At 35.5% G+C, this 16,029-nt stretch overlaps 1 protein-coding gene across 1 annotated transcript; it reads left to right on the top strand.

Annotated features, from left to right (window-relative positions):
* Positions 1-6,614: 6,614 nt before the first annotated feature.
* On the top strand, positions 6,615-10,746 carry LOC117316880 (opsin-VA-like). The gene is made up of 2 exons (XM_033871665.1): positions 6,615-6,683; positions 9,139-10,746. Exon 2 carries the CDS (start codon positions 9,139-9,141, stop codon positions 10,144-10,146), a length of 1,008 nt encoding a protein of 335 aa, XP_033727556.1. The 5' UTR covers positions 6,615-6,683; the 3' UTR covers positions 10,147-10,746.
* Positions 10,747-16,029: the final 5,283 nt, after the last annotated feature.

Raw genomic sequence — 16,029 nt, 5'->3', positions numbered from 1 at the left:
TTAAAAGATTTGCACACTACGTCTCAGTGGTTCATGCTCTTTCAAGCGAGATGAAAAAAATATTTAGTTTCAGAATTTTTTTCCCGACATTTTGTTTACCCCATAGCGAGGTCGTGACCTTGACATATTCTCTCATAAGATGGCATGGATAAAAGTTAGCCCCGACCATGATCTACAATACGCACTGGGTTCGTATGGAATCGAACGATTTTTTGATGAAGTTATGGTCGTTCTAAAATCGTTTTAAAAAAATCTATTTTTAGATCTGTGACCTTGAACTTTGAACGTACGATCACCAAAATGTTAGTGTAATGTTCGGCTCGAAGTTCTCTATCATGTACTAAAATATGAACGTTTTGTCCGTTTCCGTTTTCGAACGAAAGTGTTATCAAGAAGTGTTAAGAATAATAATAATAATAAGAAGAAAAAACATAACAATAACAATAGGGATTTCCATCCGACATGGAAATCCCTAATAAGAAGAAAAAACACAACAATAACAATAGGGATTTCCATCCGAAATGGAAATCCCTAATAAGAAACTAGATTTGATCAAGATCAAAACACGGGATTTCCAACAAGAAAATGATCGCAGACATGTTCTCGATCTGACAAACGCTTTTGTTCGTTTTACCTACGATTTGTCTTCGTTTTCTCTTCGCTTCCCTTCTTAAACCAATCTTTAAAATAACGTTTTCTTTCACATACGATGAAAATAAACCGTTTTAAAAGAATTTGAATTTTTCGATTTTGTATCATTTGATGTCCGTAAATCGTGTATCTCGTACCTTGTATTGTGTTTACTGAACAGTGAATCGTGTATCTCGTACCTTGTATTGTGTTTACTGAACAGTGAATCGTGTATCTCGTACCTTGTGTCATGTTTACTGTATTGTGAATCGTGTATCCCGTACCTTGTATCGTGTTTACTGAACTGTAAATTGTGTATCTCGTACCTTGTATCGTGTTAACTGTATCCCGTATCTCGTACCTTGTATCGTGTTTACTGTACTTGTATATCATACCTTGTTTCGTGTTTACTGCACCTGTATCTCGTACCTTGTATCGTGTTAACTGTACCTGTATCTCGTACCTTGTATCGTGTTTACTGTACCCGTATCTCTTACCTTGTATCGTGTTAACTGTACCTGTATCTCGTACCTTGTATCGTGTTAACTGTACCTGTATCTCGTACCTTGTATCCTGTTAACTGTACCTATATCTCGTACCTTGTATCGTGTTTACTGTACCTGTATCTCGCACCTTGTATCGTGTTAACTGTACCTGTATCTCGCACCTTGTATCGTGTTAACTGTACCTGTATCTCGCACCTTGTATCGTGTTAACTGTACTTTATCTCGCTCCTTGTATCGTGTTAACTGTACCTGTATCTCGTACCGTGTTTACTGTACCTGTATCTCGCACCTTGTATCGTGTTTGCTGTACCTGTATATCGTACCTTGTATCGTGTTTACTGTACCTGTATCTCGTACCTTGTATCGTGTAAACTGTACCTGTATCTCGTACCTTGTATCGTGTTTACTGTACTGTTAATCGTGTATCTCGTACCTTGTATCGTGTTAACTGTACTGTGAATTGTGTATCTCGTACCTGATATCATGTTTACTGAACAGTGAATCGTGAACTCGTACCTTGTGTCCTGTTTACTGTACTGTGAATCGTGTATCCCGTACCTTGTATCGTGTTAATTGTACTGTGAATTGTGTATCTCGTACCTTGTATCGTGTTTACTGAACAGTGAATCGTGTATCTCGTACCTTGTATCGTGTTTACTGTACTGTGAATTGTGTATCTCGTACCGTGTTTACTGTATTGTGAATCCTGTTCCATGTATCGTGTATCCCGTATTGTATCATGTATCCAGTAACATTTATCGTCTATCCCGTATCGTGTATTCCATAGCGTGTATACCGTATCTGGTACCTTGTATCGTGTTTACTGTACCCTGTATCTCGTACCTTGTATCGTGTTTACTGAACCGTGAATCGTGTATCTCGTACCTTGTATCGTGATCGTGTTTGTCATACCGTGTATCGTGTTTACTGAACGTATATCGTGTATCCCGTACAACGTATCGTGAATCCCGTAACGTGTATTGTGTATACTGTAACATGTATCTCGTACCAAGTACCGTGTATCTCGTATCAAGTATCGTGTATAACGTACAGTATATATTATGTATCTAGTACGATGTATCATGCATACCGCAACGTGTATCTCGTACCAAGTACCTTGTATCTCGTACCAAGTATTGTGTATAACGTACCGTGTTTCGTGTGTACTGTACCGTATATAGTGTAGCCCACACCATGTATCGTGTTTACTGTATCGTATGTCGTGTATCCCGTAAAAATATCGCGAATCCTGTACCGTGTATCGTGTATACCATACTGTTATCTTCGGGGTTTTTTTGGTTTTTTTTTGACGATTTGACCTTGAAACGTTGCATATATCTTCATAAGAGCATTTTCTTCTATAGATGATCAAACTAAACAGATTTTAAAAGAATTTGATTTTTTTGATTTTTTGTCATTTGACCTCGGTGACCTTGAACGAAGGTCAAGGTCAATGAAAAGTAATAGAATTTATAGGCATCCGTACATGCTATCACTGTGCCAAATATCATATCTGTGTATGTAAAGATATTGGAGCAGAGGGTAATTAAGTGCATTTTTGGGACAAATTTGAATTTTGGCGGGAAAACGAACATTTTTCAAAGTGCCATTTCTACGCCATTTTTTATCGCACGACCATAAAACTTGCACAGTTCCTCTGCATTGAGGATGCACTTCAAAATTAACTCAATTTTGTTTTTTAATTTTTGACCCTGATTTGACCTCATGCTTAGACCTTGACCTTGACATATTTTCTGATAACATGTTACGGAGCAAAGTTAGCCCTGACCATTACCTACAAGATGAACCGATTGTGAAAGGAAAAAAACGAACTAACAAAGAGCTACAGTTAAAAGATTTTTTTTAATTTTAGTTTTTGGGACTATTTGACCTTGAATGAAGGTCAATTTCAATGAAAAGTAATTAGTTTTGTAGCCACTTGTATATATTATTGTTGTACCAAAAATCAAGTCTGTAGGTGTATAGATGACAGAGAAGAAGCATTTTAAGTGCATTTTTGCCTGATTTTTGAATTTTGGCGGGAAAAACTTTGAAATTTTCAAAGTGCCATATCTCCGTCATTTTTTATCCGATTATTAAAATATTTGCACGCACCGTCTCAGTGGTTCATGCTCTTTCAAACGAGATGAAAACATATTTAGTTTCAGAATTTTTTTTCCGATATTGTGTTTACCCCAAAGCGAGGTCATGACCGTGACATCTTCTCTCATAACATGGCATGGATAAAAGTTAGCCCCGACCATGATCTACAAAACGCACTGGGTGCATATGGAATCGAACGATTTTTCATGAAGTTATGGTCGTTCTAAAATCGCTTTTAAAAAATCTATTTTTAGATCTGTGACCTTGAACTTTGAACGTATGATCACCAAAATGTTAGTGTAATGTTCGGCTTGAAGTTCTCTATCATGTATCAAAATATGAACGTTTTGTTCGTTTCCGTTTTCGAACGAAAGTGTTATCAAAAAATGAAAAGAATAATAATAATAATAATAAGAAAAAACATAACAATAACAATATGGATTTCCATCCGAAATGGAAATCCCTAAAAACATAACAATAACAATAGGGATTTCCATCCGAAATGGAAATCCCCAACCAGTAAAATTGTACATAAAATATATTTTAAATTAGAAAATCATTTTCAAAAATTAATTATAAGCGCTGATGTCAATGTTTTTTTAGTTTCATCGGGGTATGAAACAAATTTTGTTTGCAAACTGTATGAATCCGCGTAGCGGATTCTTACAGAAGTTTTATTAACTTCTGTAAGAATCCGCTACGCGGATTCATACAGTTTGCAAACAAAATTTGTTTCATACCCCGATGAAACTAAAAAAACATTGACATCAACGCTTAAATAATGTCCTCCGCGAATATAATGAAATAATGTCCACACCGAATATTACCAGCTGTACCTACGTTTGGCATATTATTCTGAAATCTGATTGAAAATGTGTTGTTACTTTATGTGATGTGGTTTGTTTCCATCTGAGTTATCCTATATAAACCTTTTACATAAAACGGTATATTCAAATGGACGGCTCGAAATATCAATCGATCAAAATGATATTTGAGGAATTGAGGAATTAGCGATACCACAATGCTGGCTATCGAAAATAATGTAAAGAAACTTAACTTACCGCCAACTTGATTAAGATGAACATTTCAAGCTTGAACATAGCTAAAATAATAATTGTATATAATTCATTATACAAACTTACCCTAAGTCAGTAAACAGTTTTAGAAATCCTTGTATCTAAAAAATGATAATAATAATATACAACATTATCACAACACCTTACCTAATTCGCAAAAAATATTGCAATGTCCTTTACGTTGCATTGTATGATGATATATCGAGTGTTGTTAAGGAAAAGACATAAATCACATACAGTGGAACTTCGTTAACTCGAACTCGGATAACTCGAATACCCCGCTTAACTCGAAGTACCTCGCCGGTCCCGGCCGAATTCTCTCTTTATCTTAGTAGAAAAAACTCGGATAATTCGAATTCGGATAACTCGAAAAACTCGGATAATACGAAGTAAAAATTTGGTCCCAACAATAAAAATCCTACTTGAAATGTTCGAATAACTCGAAGTATAATTTTCGTCGATCGGTGGCAAACTCCGACATTTTTTAAGAGCTAAATTCCGTGTGTAATACTGAACATATCGGCACTACTAACCTACATGCTATTATAAGTGTTTCATAAATTCATAAAAGAAATTGTCGGTTGAATCTTATAACAACAAGTCTTGGTGATAAAAAGTACTGCTTTACTTACATCAGGTAATTTCCCAAGGCGGTCGCCGATATCAGTACACACGATAGTCAACAACTCATCTAACCGTTCGCTCAAGCGGAACTAATCTCTGACACACCGGTAGATCTACCCGGCTGATGTTTTTACAGGTGTAGAAATGACAGTCATCGGCGCCTATTAAATCTTTAAACTGCTGAAACAATAGCGTAATTACTGCCGAGGTGTTCAGAGTACAACTGTAACGGTCAGTGCTGTCTATTAATCGGATAAAACGCCAACTCAGTTACAGTAACATTTTATACGCACATGCGCAGCCCAACTTCCGGTGCTAATACACATGGAAATGGCGTGGTTATCAATAAAAAGTAAGTAGGCCGATCAAACAGTATTTTATATATGTCCAATAAAAGATAATGGTTCTGTTACGTTTTGTATGCAATTTGTGTTAAACTTAAACGGTTATTTGTTTTGACATTAATAACTTGTTATTTTGTCGAATTCCGTTTTATCGTTTACCTTTTGCAAACATGACTTGCACATCAGATCGTTATTGAAGTGACTAAGTGAAAGAAACTTTATCGTGACTGTATATCGGCAAAACTACACCAAATTACAAGTGACATAACGAAACATTACATATATATTTACATGTATTGACCAGTCTTCACACTAAACTGATGAGCGACAGAGCGAAGTTATTATGATTATATAATGTTGACAAATATTGACCAAACTTTTCACCAAAAACGATAACTCGCTTGATTCGAACACTCGGATAACTCGAAGTTTTTTTCGTGGTCCCGTCGACTTCGAGTTAACGAAGTTTCACTGTATATTTTGGACATTTGTTAGGGGTTTCGTCTCTTTGTAAACTGATGGTGAGCTATTCTATAAAGTGACCGCTACCTTTCCAAAGCACTTGTTTCTATAAGTCAGAGTACGGAAGTTTGGAACATAGGCCGCGCTTCTGTCTCCGTTTGCAGTAATCGGGACAGGTAGTGGTCCAGAGGCTGACAAGTTGTCTGTTTCTGAAGCATATCAATTTGACACTACCACAAAGAATTCTTTTCCATAGAAAGGTAAAAACAAGTATTGACGCGTGCACATTGTATATGTGTTTTTTCACAGTTAACCTATATATTCGATTTCCATTATCAGATATACAGACTGGAAAAATACGTCGTTGTTGTCAATTACTGTGATAATTAATGACGCACGTTGCCTTTTCAAAAATCAAGTTGATATAATGTGTCCATTCAACATATTCATTTAAATAAACCCCTAGATGTTTGTGATTTATAATATTACTTACCTCAATATTATTAGATTCTTAGCTTGTATGTAAGTTACTACTAAATATTCAGTTTTGTCTGGGCTGAAAAGTATACCCTAATCATTTGTACATTTCTACGTAAATCTTCAGTCTGTCACTTCTCATGACTAGGTAATTGGCCATTCCCAATGTTGGCACATTCCTACAGTCGCAGTAATTCTATATTATACCATGTAGTATATCATCTCTGATAATCCCATTTACCATATTACGTGTAAGCTGTTTAAATAACGTAACATGCCCTGACCTCGGTCTGAACTTCATTAATTACAATTCATAGATATATGTGACGTAGCTGTAGTGATATATATAAGTATGTTCTCTGTAAGCTACAGTACCTAGTTTCTTCTGTCGATACAAGCTGACCACATCTTTGTACTCCCATTACAGAAGCCTTCACGTTCAGACCGCACCATTAATACAGGTATGTATCATTTACTTTTTATGTTACAATCTTATCGACATTTTCTCTGCTGTTAGTAACTGGTCTCATCGATGATGCTTTATATTAAACACATTTATATCCTAAGCTGTCTCTGGAATATTTTCACATATAATTAGTTGATATATAACCAAACTCTATTTCTATGTTTTATCGTTGTCTACGCCAACACTATACAAAGAAGAAGTCCCGGTCAGACGTATTTTGCGTGTATTAAATTTCGCACAACCAATCCTTGTAAACGTTCTGTGGTAAATATTTTTTATACTTTTGTGAGAATATATAAATATTCGTTGGTAAATTATTTCCACTCTATTTGGTATGACAGCGAATGTAGCAAAATCACACCATTCACAAATACAGGAGCTGTAGTACCAACCATACAGTACACTTTTGTTTGTCTTTGGAAAAATACAAGATGATGTTGATATGGATTTTGATTGATGTAAACAATGGCGATATAAGTTAATATTTAAAGAAAACGTTGGACCATAAGCTTCTCTGTGCAACGTAATCAAATTCAGTAATTTTACATGATGGAAGGCGATATTTTTGTTTGTCGAAGTTTACATGAAATGGGGACCTGGGTAACGGATAATCTTAAAGTTTTCACCATATTGAAAAAGTTGTGTCAAAAAGTATGCTTGAATTTTTACATGTTGGTATATAGATTTAGCAAGGTAACAGTACTAAGGTCATTGTAAATAAGTTTAGTCAGAAGTCAATTGAAATTTGTGGCTTGGTCACCACACCAAACGCATTTTACACCAGCTAGAATCAGATATTTTTTGTTGATTTTTTTGTTAAGGAAATCAAAGCACTCTTAGGCAATTTAAATTTCCATAACTATCCTTATTCTGATATATGTAAACATTATAATCTGCCTTCTTTGAAAAGCAGACAATATCTTGATATTAACCTCCCTTTTTCAATGTATTCATTGGTTGTTCAATTGTTCTCTTTTGAACCTAAAAAAGATTGATATTTTGGCTCCGAGAAAATCTCTACGTTCTTCTAGGATTCGATCTTTTAGTTGTCCACCTAGTAGGATTGATATCCGAAAAATAACTACTTTTCATGGTGCAGTTAAAACTTTACAAAACTACCAGTGAACTTCACTGCATATTGACTGTATTTTGCGTACCTTTAAGTCTGACGCCTAAAACAGTATGTTTTAGATGAATATTATGCTTATGTAATACCATATGCATTGTATGCTTGTCTTAATATTGTTTGTATGTGTGTATCTATATGTTATACTTTGTTGCTATTGCTATAAATTCTGTAATTTGACCCTTGGGTCTGTTGAATAGAAATAAACAAATAAATATACCGATACAATATTATATCGTTGGCTACACCATCGCTATAAAAGAATGGTATATGGTATTATTTTCTGGTGTGTCATTAAGGAAAAGTTGAAGTGATGACGCGAAGCTTTGATATGATGGCATGTATGTTTGGCATCGTAAACTAATGCGCACTTATACATCTTGGCATTATATCGAAAAATCTAGTTCATTCTAAAAATTTCAGGATACCTTTAAGAATCTGTATAATACGTGAGACATGGCGGGCTTCATATTATACACAGGCAAAACTCCGTCACATATCATTCACATGCGCGAGGGTACTTTGTCTGTGTAGCGACAATAATATCATGTTTGCGCTAATTGTTCTTTCTACCTCATTTTTTGCTGAAGCGCCATATCAACATGGCGCTGATATTTTTATTCTGTGTCGCGCATCAAAATATTTACATATCAAGCCATCATGCATAGTCAGAACTACTCACAGATTACGCTTTGGAACAGAACCAATAGCCTTCCTCTTAAAAGTGAACGCTTTAGAACAGAACCAATAACCTTCCTCTTAAAGGTGAACGCTTTTGAACAGAGACAATAGCCTTCATCTCAGAGGTGAACGATTTAGAACAGAACCAATAGCTTTTCTCTCAGAAGTGAACGTTTCGAAACAGAACTAACAGCCTTCCTGTCAGAGGTGAACGTTTCTGAGCAGAACCAAAAGCCTTTCTCTCAGAAGTGAACGCTTTTGAACAGAAACAATAGCCTTCCTGTCAGAGGTGAACGTTTTTTAACCGAACCAAAAGCCTTCCTCCCAGAGGTAAACGCTTTGGAAGAGAACCAATATCCTTCCACTCAGAGGTGAACGATTTGCAACAGAACAATTAGACGTCTTCTCACAGGTGAACGCCCATTTCGAAGGCAAAACCAAAGGAAGTTATCGTGTGCCATAAAGAAACTTACAATGAAGACAAATGATAAGACCCCATTTTTTCTTTTGAATAACGTAGTATATGATACATTACACTTTACCTGAAAGACAATTTAAAACCTGTATGGGAATAAGAAAATATGGAATAATCTTTCATTGTTGTTTCTGATGTTTGATATTAGTTTTTTTATGTAATCAACAGATGGCGACACATTGCTACATATCGTCGAATTCCAGCGATCCCATAGACTACGACACGGACATTGCGCCAATGTGGATTAGAATAAGTGTGGTAGTGGTTGGTGTGGCCACAATACTGGTGAATATCCCTGCTATCATTGCCGTCATTTTCACTAAAATTCGGAAGCCTGTCGTCCGGAATACACATCTTCTAATATTGGGGATAACTGACATTCTCGCTGGGGTATCTCTGTTTCCAATTCTTTTAACCTTTATGGATCCTAATAACCAAATAAGCCATTGGTCATGTTTCTTGCGAATTTTCTTTTTCACATTTATCTACTACAACTCGATAGGCCAAGTATGTGTTATTTGTATTGACCGCTTTTTCCTGTTATCGAAGCCATCTTGGAGGTATACATCCAAGTATGAAAGAAGATACTTTCGAATGCTCAGTGTTATGTTCTTGCTAACATTTGTATCGGTTTGCCTGATATTTTTTATCCTTGGATATCCAAAAGGTCATCAAATTACATGTAAACTAGATACTCTCTTTTGTAACAACTTACATCAATTTAGTGCTATTAGTGGCGGGGTTGCTGTACTTATTCAGTGTTTGATTATAATATGTTGTATAGCTATGATTGTGGTTCTGCAGCAACACCGTCGCAAATGTCGACAAATAGCACCAGCAATCAGGACAGAAAGGTTATCAGAAGATACTTCAAACAATCAACAAGAATATCGTCGAAAGGAACATCAATATGGTAGAATGAACGCGGAATCGAAAAGTACTTTGACAATGATTATAATCATCGTCAACCTTTTTGTCTGTGTGACGCCATTGAACTTAGGATTCGTGATGCAAGGTTTGCATTTGGTGGAAACAACCAGCAGAACAACAAGACACCTCTTCATAACTTTATCAAGTGTGAATTCGTTAATCAATCCCTTTATTTATTGCTTCAGAACACCAGAGGTGAAGGCCACTTTAAATTCTGGACTTGCTAAATTTAAAGCATTGTTTTAAAGATAAAAACATCAATTTTATTGATGGAAACACCAACCCCTAATGTAAAAAGATTATTAAGCTTTCGATTTTATGCTTTGTGAGCGACCTTTATGTTAACTGTTGGTGCTCTGTACCCTACATATCGTTAAATGGCACAATTGGTGCCTGATGGGTACATATGTGATCGCGTTCAGTATGAACGGGTTTAATTCATTTAGATTTTTTTTTTATTTCTCCACGCGGACTGAGTTAAACAATATGAATCTAGATATACTTTCTGAATTGTGATTTTGGTGAAATTTGGTTTTTCAGACTTGTTGTCTGGACGATATATTAGTGTGTGGTTGTAATCAGATTACTAGCGCTATATACTCCTCTTTATTGTTGATCATATTTCAATATCAACCTCTGTACGATACAATTTTGGTATACTTTGCCGACAGGAAAACATTAACAATGTCTTGCTTCATATCTCCAATGTATGTTACTCTGCCAATGAATAAAACTGTGTTAAAATGACACTGTATACTCAAACGATGTACTATATTATGATATAGTGTAGTTTAGTGTGTAGTGTAGTGTAGTTTAGTGTGAAGTGTAGTGTAGTTTAGTGTGTAGTGTAGTTTAGTGTGTAGTGTAGTGTAGTTTAGTGTGTAGTGTAGTTTAGTGTGTAGTGTAGTTAAGTGTGTAGTGTAGTGTAGTGTAGTTTAGTGTGTAGTGTAGTTTAGTGTGTAGTGTAGTTTAGTGTGTAGTGTAGTGTAGTTTAGTGTGTAGTGTAGTTTAGTGTGTAGTGTAGTGTAGTTTAGTGTGTAGTATAGTGTAGTTAAGTGTGTAGTGTAGTGTGTTCGTGTGTTTGTGTGTCGTCGGTGTGTGTTTGTGTTTCGGTGTCGTTCTCGTGTGTCGTTGTGTGTTTTCGTAGTGTCGTTCGTGTTGTCGTGTCGTTGTCGTGTCGTTTCGTGTGTTTCGTGTCTGTCTTTCGTGTTGTGTCTGTGTTCGTGTGTGTCTTGTCGTGTCGTTGTTCGTTGTGTGTCTGTTGTTTCGTGTGTCTGTTTGTGTGTCGTGGTCGTGTCGTGTCGTTTCGTGTGTCGTGTCGTGTTTCTGTGTGGGCGTTTGTTCGTGTGTCGTGTTCGTTTTCGTGTGTGTCTGTGTTTTTGTCGTTGTGTCGTGTCGTGTCGTTTCGTGTGTCGTGTCGTTTCGTGTCGTGTCGTGTGTCGTGTGTCGTGTCGTTGTTCTTTTCGTTGTTTTTGTGTCGTGTGTCGTGTCGTTGTTCGTGTGTTCGTGTCGTGTCTTGTTTCGTGTGTCGTGTGTCGTTGTCGTGTCTGTCGTTCGTTGTGTCGTTTTCGTTGTCGTGTCGTCGTGGTCGTTCGTTGTCGTGTCGTGTCGTGTTGTCGTTTCGTGTGTCGTTGTCGTTCGTGTGTCGTTCGTGTCGTTCGTGTCTCTGTGTCGTTCGTGTGTCTGTCGTTTCGTGTGTCGTGTCGTGTCGTTTCGTGTGTCTGTCGTGTCGTTTCGTGTCGTTGTTTGTGTCGTTCTTGTGTTCGTGTCTGTCGTTTCGTGTGTCGTGTCGTGTCGTTTCGTGTGTCGTGTCGTTGCGTGTCGTGTCGTTTCGTGTTGTGTCGTGTCGTGTTCGTTTGTCTGTGTGTCGTTGTCGTGTTGCGTGGTCGTGTCGTTTTCGTGTTCGTGTCTGTTGTCGTTTCGTGTGTCGTGTCGTTGTTCGGTTTTCGTGTGTCTGCGTGTCGTGTCGTTTCGTGTGTCGTGTCGTGTCGTGTCGTTTCGTGTAGTTCGTGTGTTTGGTCTTTCACATATGAGTTCGATTCCCCGATCGAACGTGAAAAGGTGTGGAGTCGTCTCTGCACGACCACATTGGTTTTATCAGGGTACTCCAGTTTCCTCCCACAGTAACACACCCTCGCGCACTCCCATCACGGCCAACAAGAGTGATTAATATACGTTGATATAACTTGTTTCGCAATTGTTGTAAAATAAATAATGTTTACATTTTAGCATAGCATAGCATAGCATAGCATCGCATCGTTAGTAACTTTGATTGTATAATTCATCATGTCTTCGCCTTCTTTAGCACTTATATTATGTATAATCTATCACCCCATCGACGTCGTTAGTGTCTCGCGCATAAAATTAACGATTTTTATATGTCTCACAGACTACGTTAGCGCTGTTTTGTATGGCGTTTAGATCTTTTGTACGTCCATGAAAAATATCTTCTTACAAGCTAGATTAAGGATATTTAAACAATTTATTAAATTTATGGAATCTATAATTTTTACTGTTATTTGTATTGTATGAACGCCCAGTATCTCCCCTATGGAGATATAGTATTGATTAGTAAAGTGAATGGTTTCCATAACACTGGTTCTACGTACGTATCTGATTCTATGTTGTAACTTACGTGAATGACATGGACGACTTAGGAAATGCGTCTATACGTCCTTGATGCCCTTTCGTATTAACTATACATTAATATCTATTAAGATCAAAGAAAGTAATTTGCGCGCGCCCACATTCCATTCATTAGGTAGTTTTATGCATCCTAAATAGAAGTAAAAATCAATCCTCGTGTCTCCATGTTGTCGTGTTACTGTGTGGTATTCTAGTGTCTCTATGTCAAAAGATATATTTTCCAGTATATTGTCGACTTTTAGTAAGTGGTACGGATCTAATTTGATGTTCATATTCTCTGTTGTTTTCCAGATTTTATTTGTGTATTAACGAAGAAGCTGGTAAATAAATGTGTTGATCTTACTTGTTTACATGGTTTTATTTGTTGACAATAAACTTCGTTTAAAGTTACCTGGTGTGTTTGTGTTAAGTAGAAAAGATTTATACATAGGCAAGATGTTATTTTTACTGAGCATATCTATATGTCAAGCTCTTGTAAAATAACAGTGTAGGCCCTGTACAGAATCCGAACTTAAGCCTTTCAGAAACTATTTAGAAATAGTTTAGCTGCACATGTTCAAAACAAATACACACGTTTGACATCCTGATATATTTTGCGATAACAATTGCATGTAAGAAGCATTTTGATTCGCTCAAAAATGATGTTTTCAGCCCATTACTTAAAAAATGACGTCGCTGTTTGTAACGTCACTTTTAATTGGCTCATACAAGGGGAAAGAATTTCAAAGAAAAGAGTTTATCAATAAAAGTAGATTTTCACTGGGATTATGTGCAGTAGATTAAACTACCCATGTAGTAAGTATTAACCGGAATGTATAACATGTATATTTACTTATATAAACCTATATAACTATTCTACTCAGGTCTCACAACTATCAATATGTTACTCGTTTTTAAGTATCTCAACTCTCGTGTAATAGTTTGGCTGGCTAGTGCTCGGCAATCCTCGTGCTGACCAGCCAAACTCTTACATTAAGGTTGAGACATCCCTGTCCGCGGAACAGATCCATGTAGAATTCTTTCTTACAGACAAAAGAAAGAAATGTACATAGGTTTTCTTTATTATTTAGCGCATTCCGTAATTATATACAAACATCATATCGCTTGTTTGCCATTCGTTCAGTTGTTCAGTCTCTGTGAAGTCCCCAACACAAAGGTACGGTTAATGGTATTTTTATAAGCATAACACATCAAGTTCACCATTACCTATACCAATATAAACTACAACAATTCAAAATTTCGAAATGAATAGTCCTAAAGAATAATATATTATATTGGAGTTACATATGATCCAACTCCCAAATCCTGTCATGGAATAACAAAAAAAAGTTGTAAATTATTTATTTTTTTTCAGACATAATAGAAGTGGTTAATTCAGGTGAGGGTAGATAAATTCGGATCTGATTATAATTATGTGTCGTCATTATAAAGCCAATTTTTCCTGCGTTATTATTGCCGCAGGTAACAGAAGAAGTCGATTTGTAACATTTTTAGATAACAATGATTTCAGCAAAATATGTCAGTAAATAGTAATTCTACCATGTTTGCTATGCAATGCCAGTTTTGATTGGTTTAAAACCATGTATTATTTTCCAATAACCCACGCTCGTGACAATAATACACGGTCGTGAGTCACGGCTGTTACAATTTTATATATCTAATATTCACCCCTTTTATGAAAGGTTACTATAGCCGAGTGGGTTAATGGGTTAGTCTTTCAATAATTTTTATCGCGACGCGAGTTCGAATCCTACGGAGGCCCCCCGTATTTTCTTTTTTTTTTATTCTTTTTTTATTCTTGTTAATTTTCAAAATCAATGCCATATGATAGATGCTCTTGATCGTAGTACTGTATTACCTGTATATTTCATCAGCAAATAATGCAATAAGAAATAAATTTCAAGGTTTTCTCGGGGTTTCTTTGCTGTTTTTCTATTAGAAAGAGGTCGATCTCAGAACTAAACAGTACATGGTAGAATAGAAATAATCAACTTTGAATCGTGTATTGTTGCAGGATATACACGAATCATCGTTAATTATTTCTTAAATAAAGTTTTTTTTCTATAGTTACAGAAAAATATACATGAGAATATATGAAAGCCTTCAATAATATAACAATTGAACGGATATCAGAATACATTCATTGTTAATATGAATGCAATGTATGGAGCAGATCATTAATCAAGACTTTCAGTCGGATGTAATTATCTTTAATTGTCTCCCTATCAATCAGGAATACCTACAGGAGTTTTATATGTTCATCTCCCTTATTACATTCATAATGACAATACGTAAAGTAGAATGAGACGCTCACCTGACGTGGTTGACTTATCGACGCTAGATTTACGATTTTGTATGAAGGAATGTCGGTATTCTCTTGCAGTTATCGAAATACATGTAGTTATAATCGCGATATTGATAAATATGTATAATTAAGCATGATTAATTAAAAAAAAAGCACAACGAATAAACTTGGGACACAGATGATCCTACATTTGAGAGTAACGTTGATATGGAAATTATTAAGTACAATAATCAATTATGTCACGAGCTTTTTGTGTAAGGTTTTATTGATCACATAACCCAATATTCATTAAAAAATAAGCGAACATTCGGAATTGATTTTAATCCCTTAAATTGTCCAATTTAAAATTAACGGTAATTTTAGCGCCACCAACTCATCACACCAGTTTTTGATAACGTAACTTTTAGTTTATTACACACGTGTCTTAATTTTCATTTATAAAAAAGGAATTTTGCAAGCACATGGCAACAATAAAACATGACAATCACATTGTATATGACAATAACAACGATTAATGAAAATAACAATGATTTATGACAATAACAATGATCTATGACAATAACAACGATTAATGAAAATAACAATGATTTATGACAATAACAATGATTTATGACAATAACAAGGATTAATGACAATAACAACGATTGATGACAATAACGATGGTTTATGACAATTAAAAGGATTTATGACAATAACAAGGATTATTGACAATAACAACGATTTATGACAATAACGATGATTTATGACAATAACAATGATTTATGACAATAACGATAATTTATGACAATAACGATAATTTATGACAATAACGAGGATTTATGACAATAACAATGATTTATGACAATAACGATGATTTATGACAATAACAAGGATTAATGACAAAAACAACGATTTATGACAATAACGATAATTTATGACAATAACAAGGACTAATGACAATAACAACGATTTATGACAATAACGATGATTTCTGACAATAACAATGATTTATGACAATAACGATGATTTATGACAATAACAACGATTAATGACAATAACAACGATTTATGACAATAACGATGATTTCTGACAATAACAATGATTTATGACAATAACGATGATTTATGACAATAACGATTTATGACAATAACGATTTATGACAATAGCAATGATTTATGACAATAACAACGATTTATGAC

Source organism: Pecten maximus, chromosome 18 (assembly GCF_902652985.1).
Source record: "Pecten maximus chromosome 18, xPecMax1.1, whole genome shotgun sequence".
NCBI classification, from domain to species: Eukaryota; Metazoa; Mollusca; class Bivalvia; order Pectinida; family Pectinidae; genus Pecten; species Pecten maximus.
This window is presented reverse-complemented; position numbering and strand designations above follow the sequence as displayed.

Bases quoted from the DNA above. Each gene is read 5' to 3' on its own strand.
- LOC117316880 (XM_033871665.1), top strand. From the start codon at position 9,139: ATGGCGACACATTGCTACATATCGTCGAATTCCAGCGATCCCATAGAC.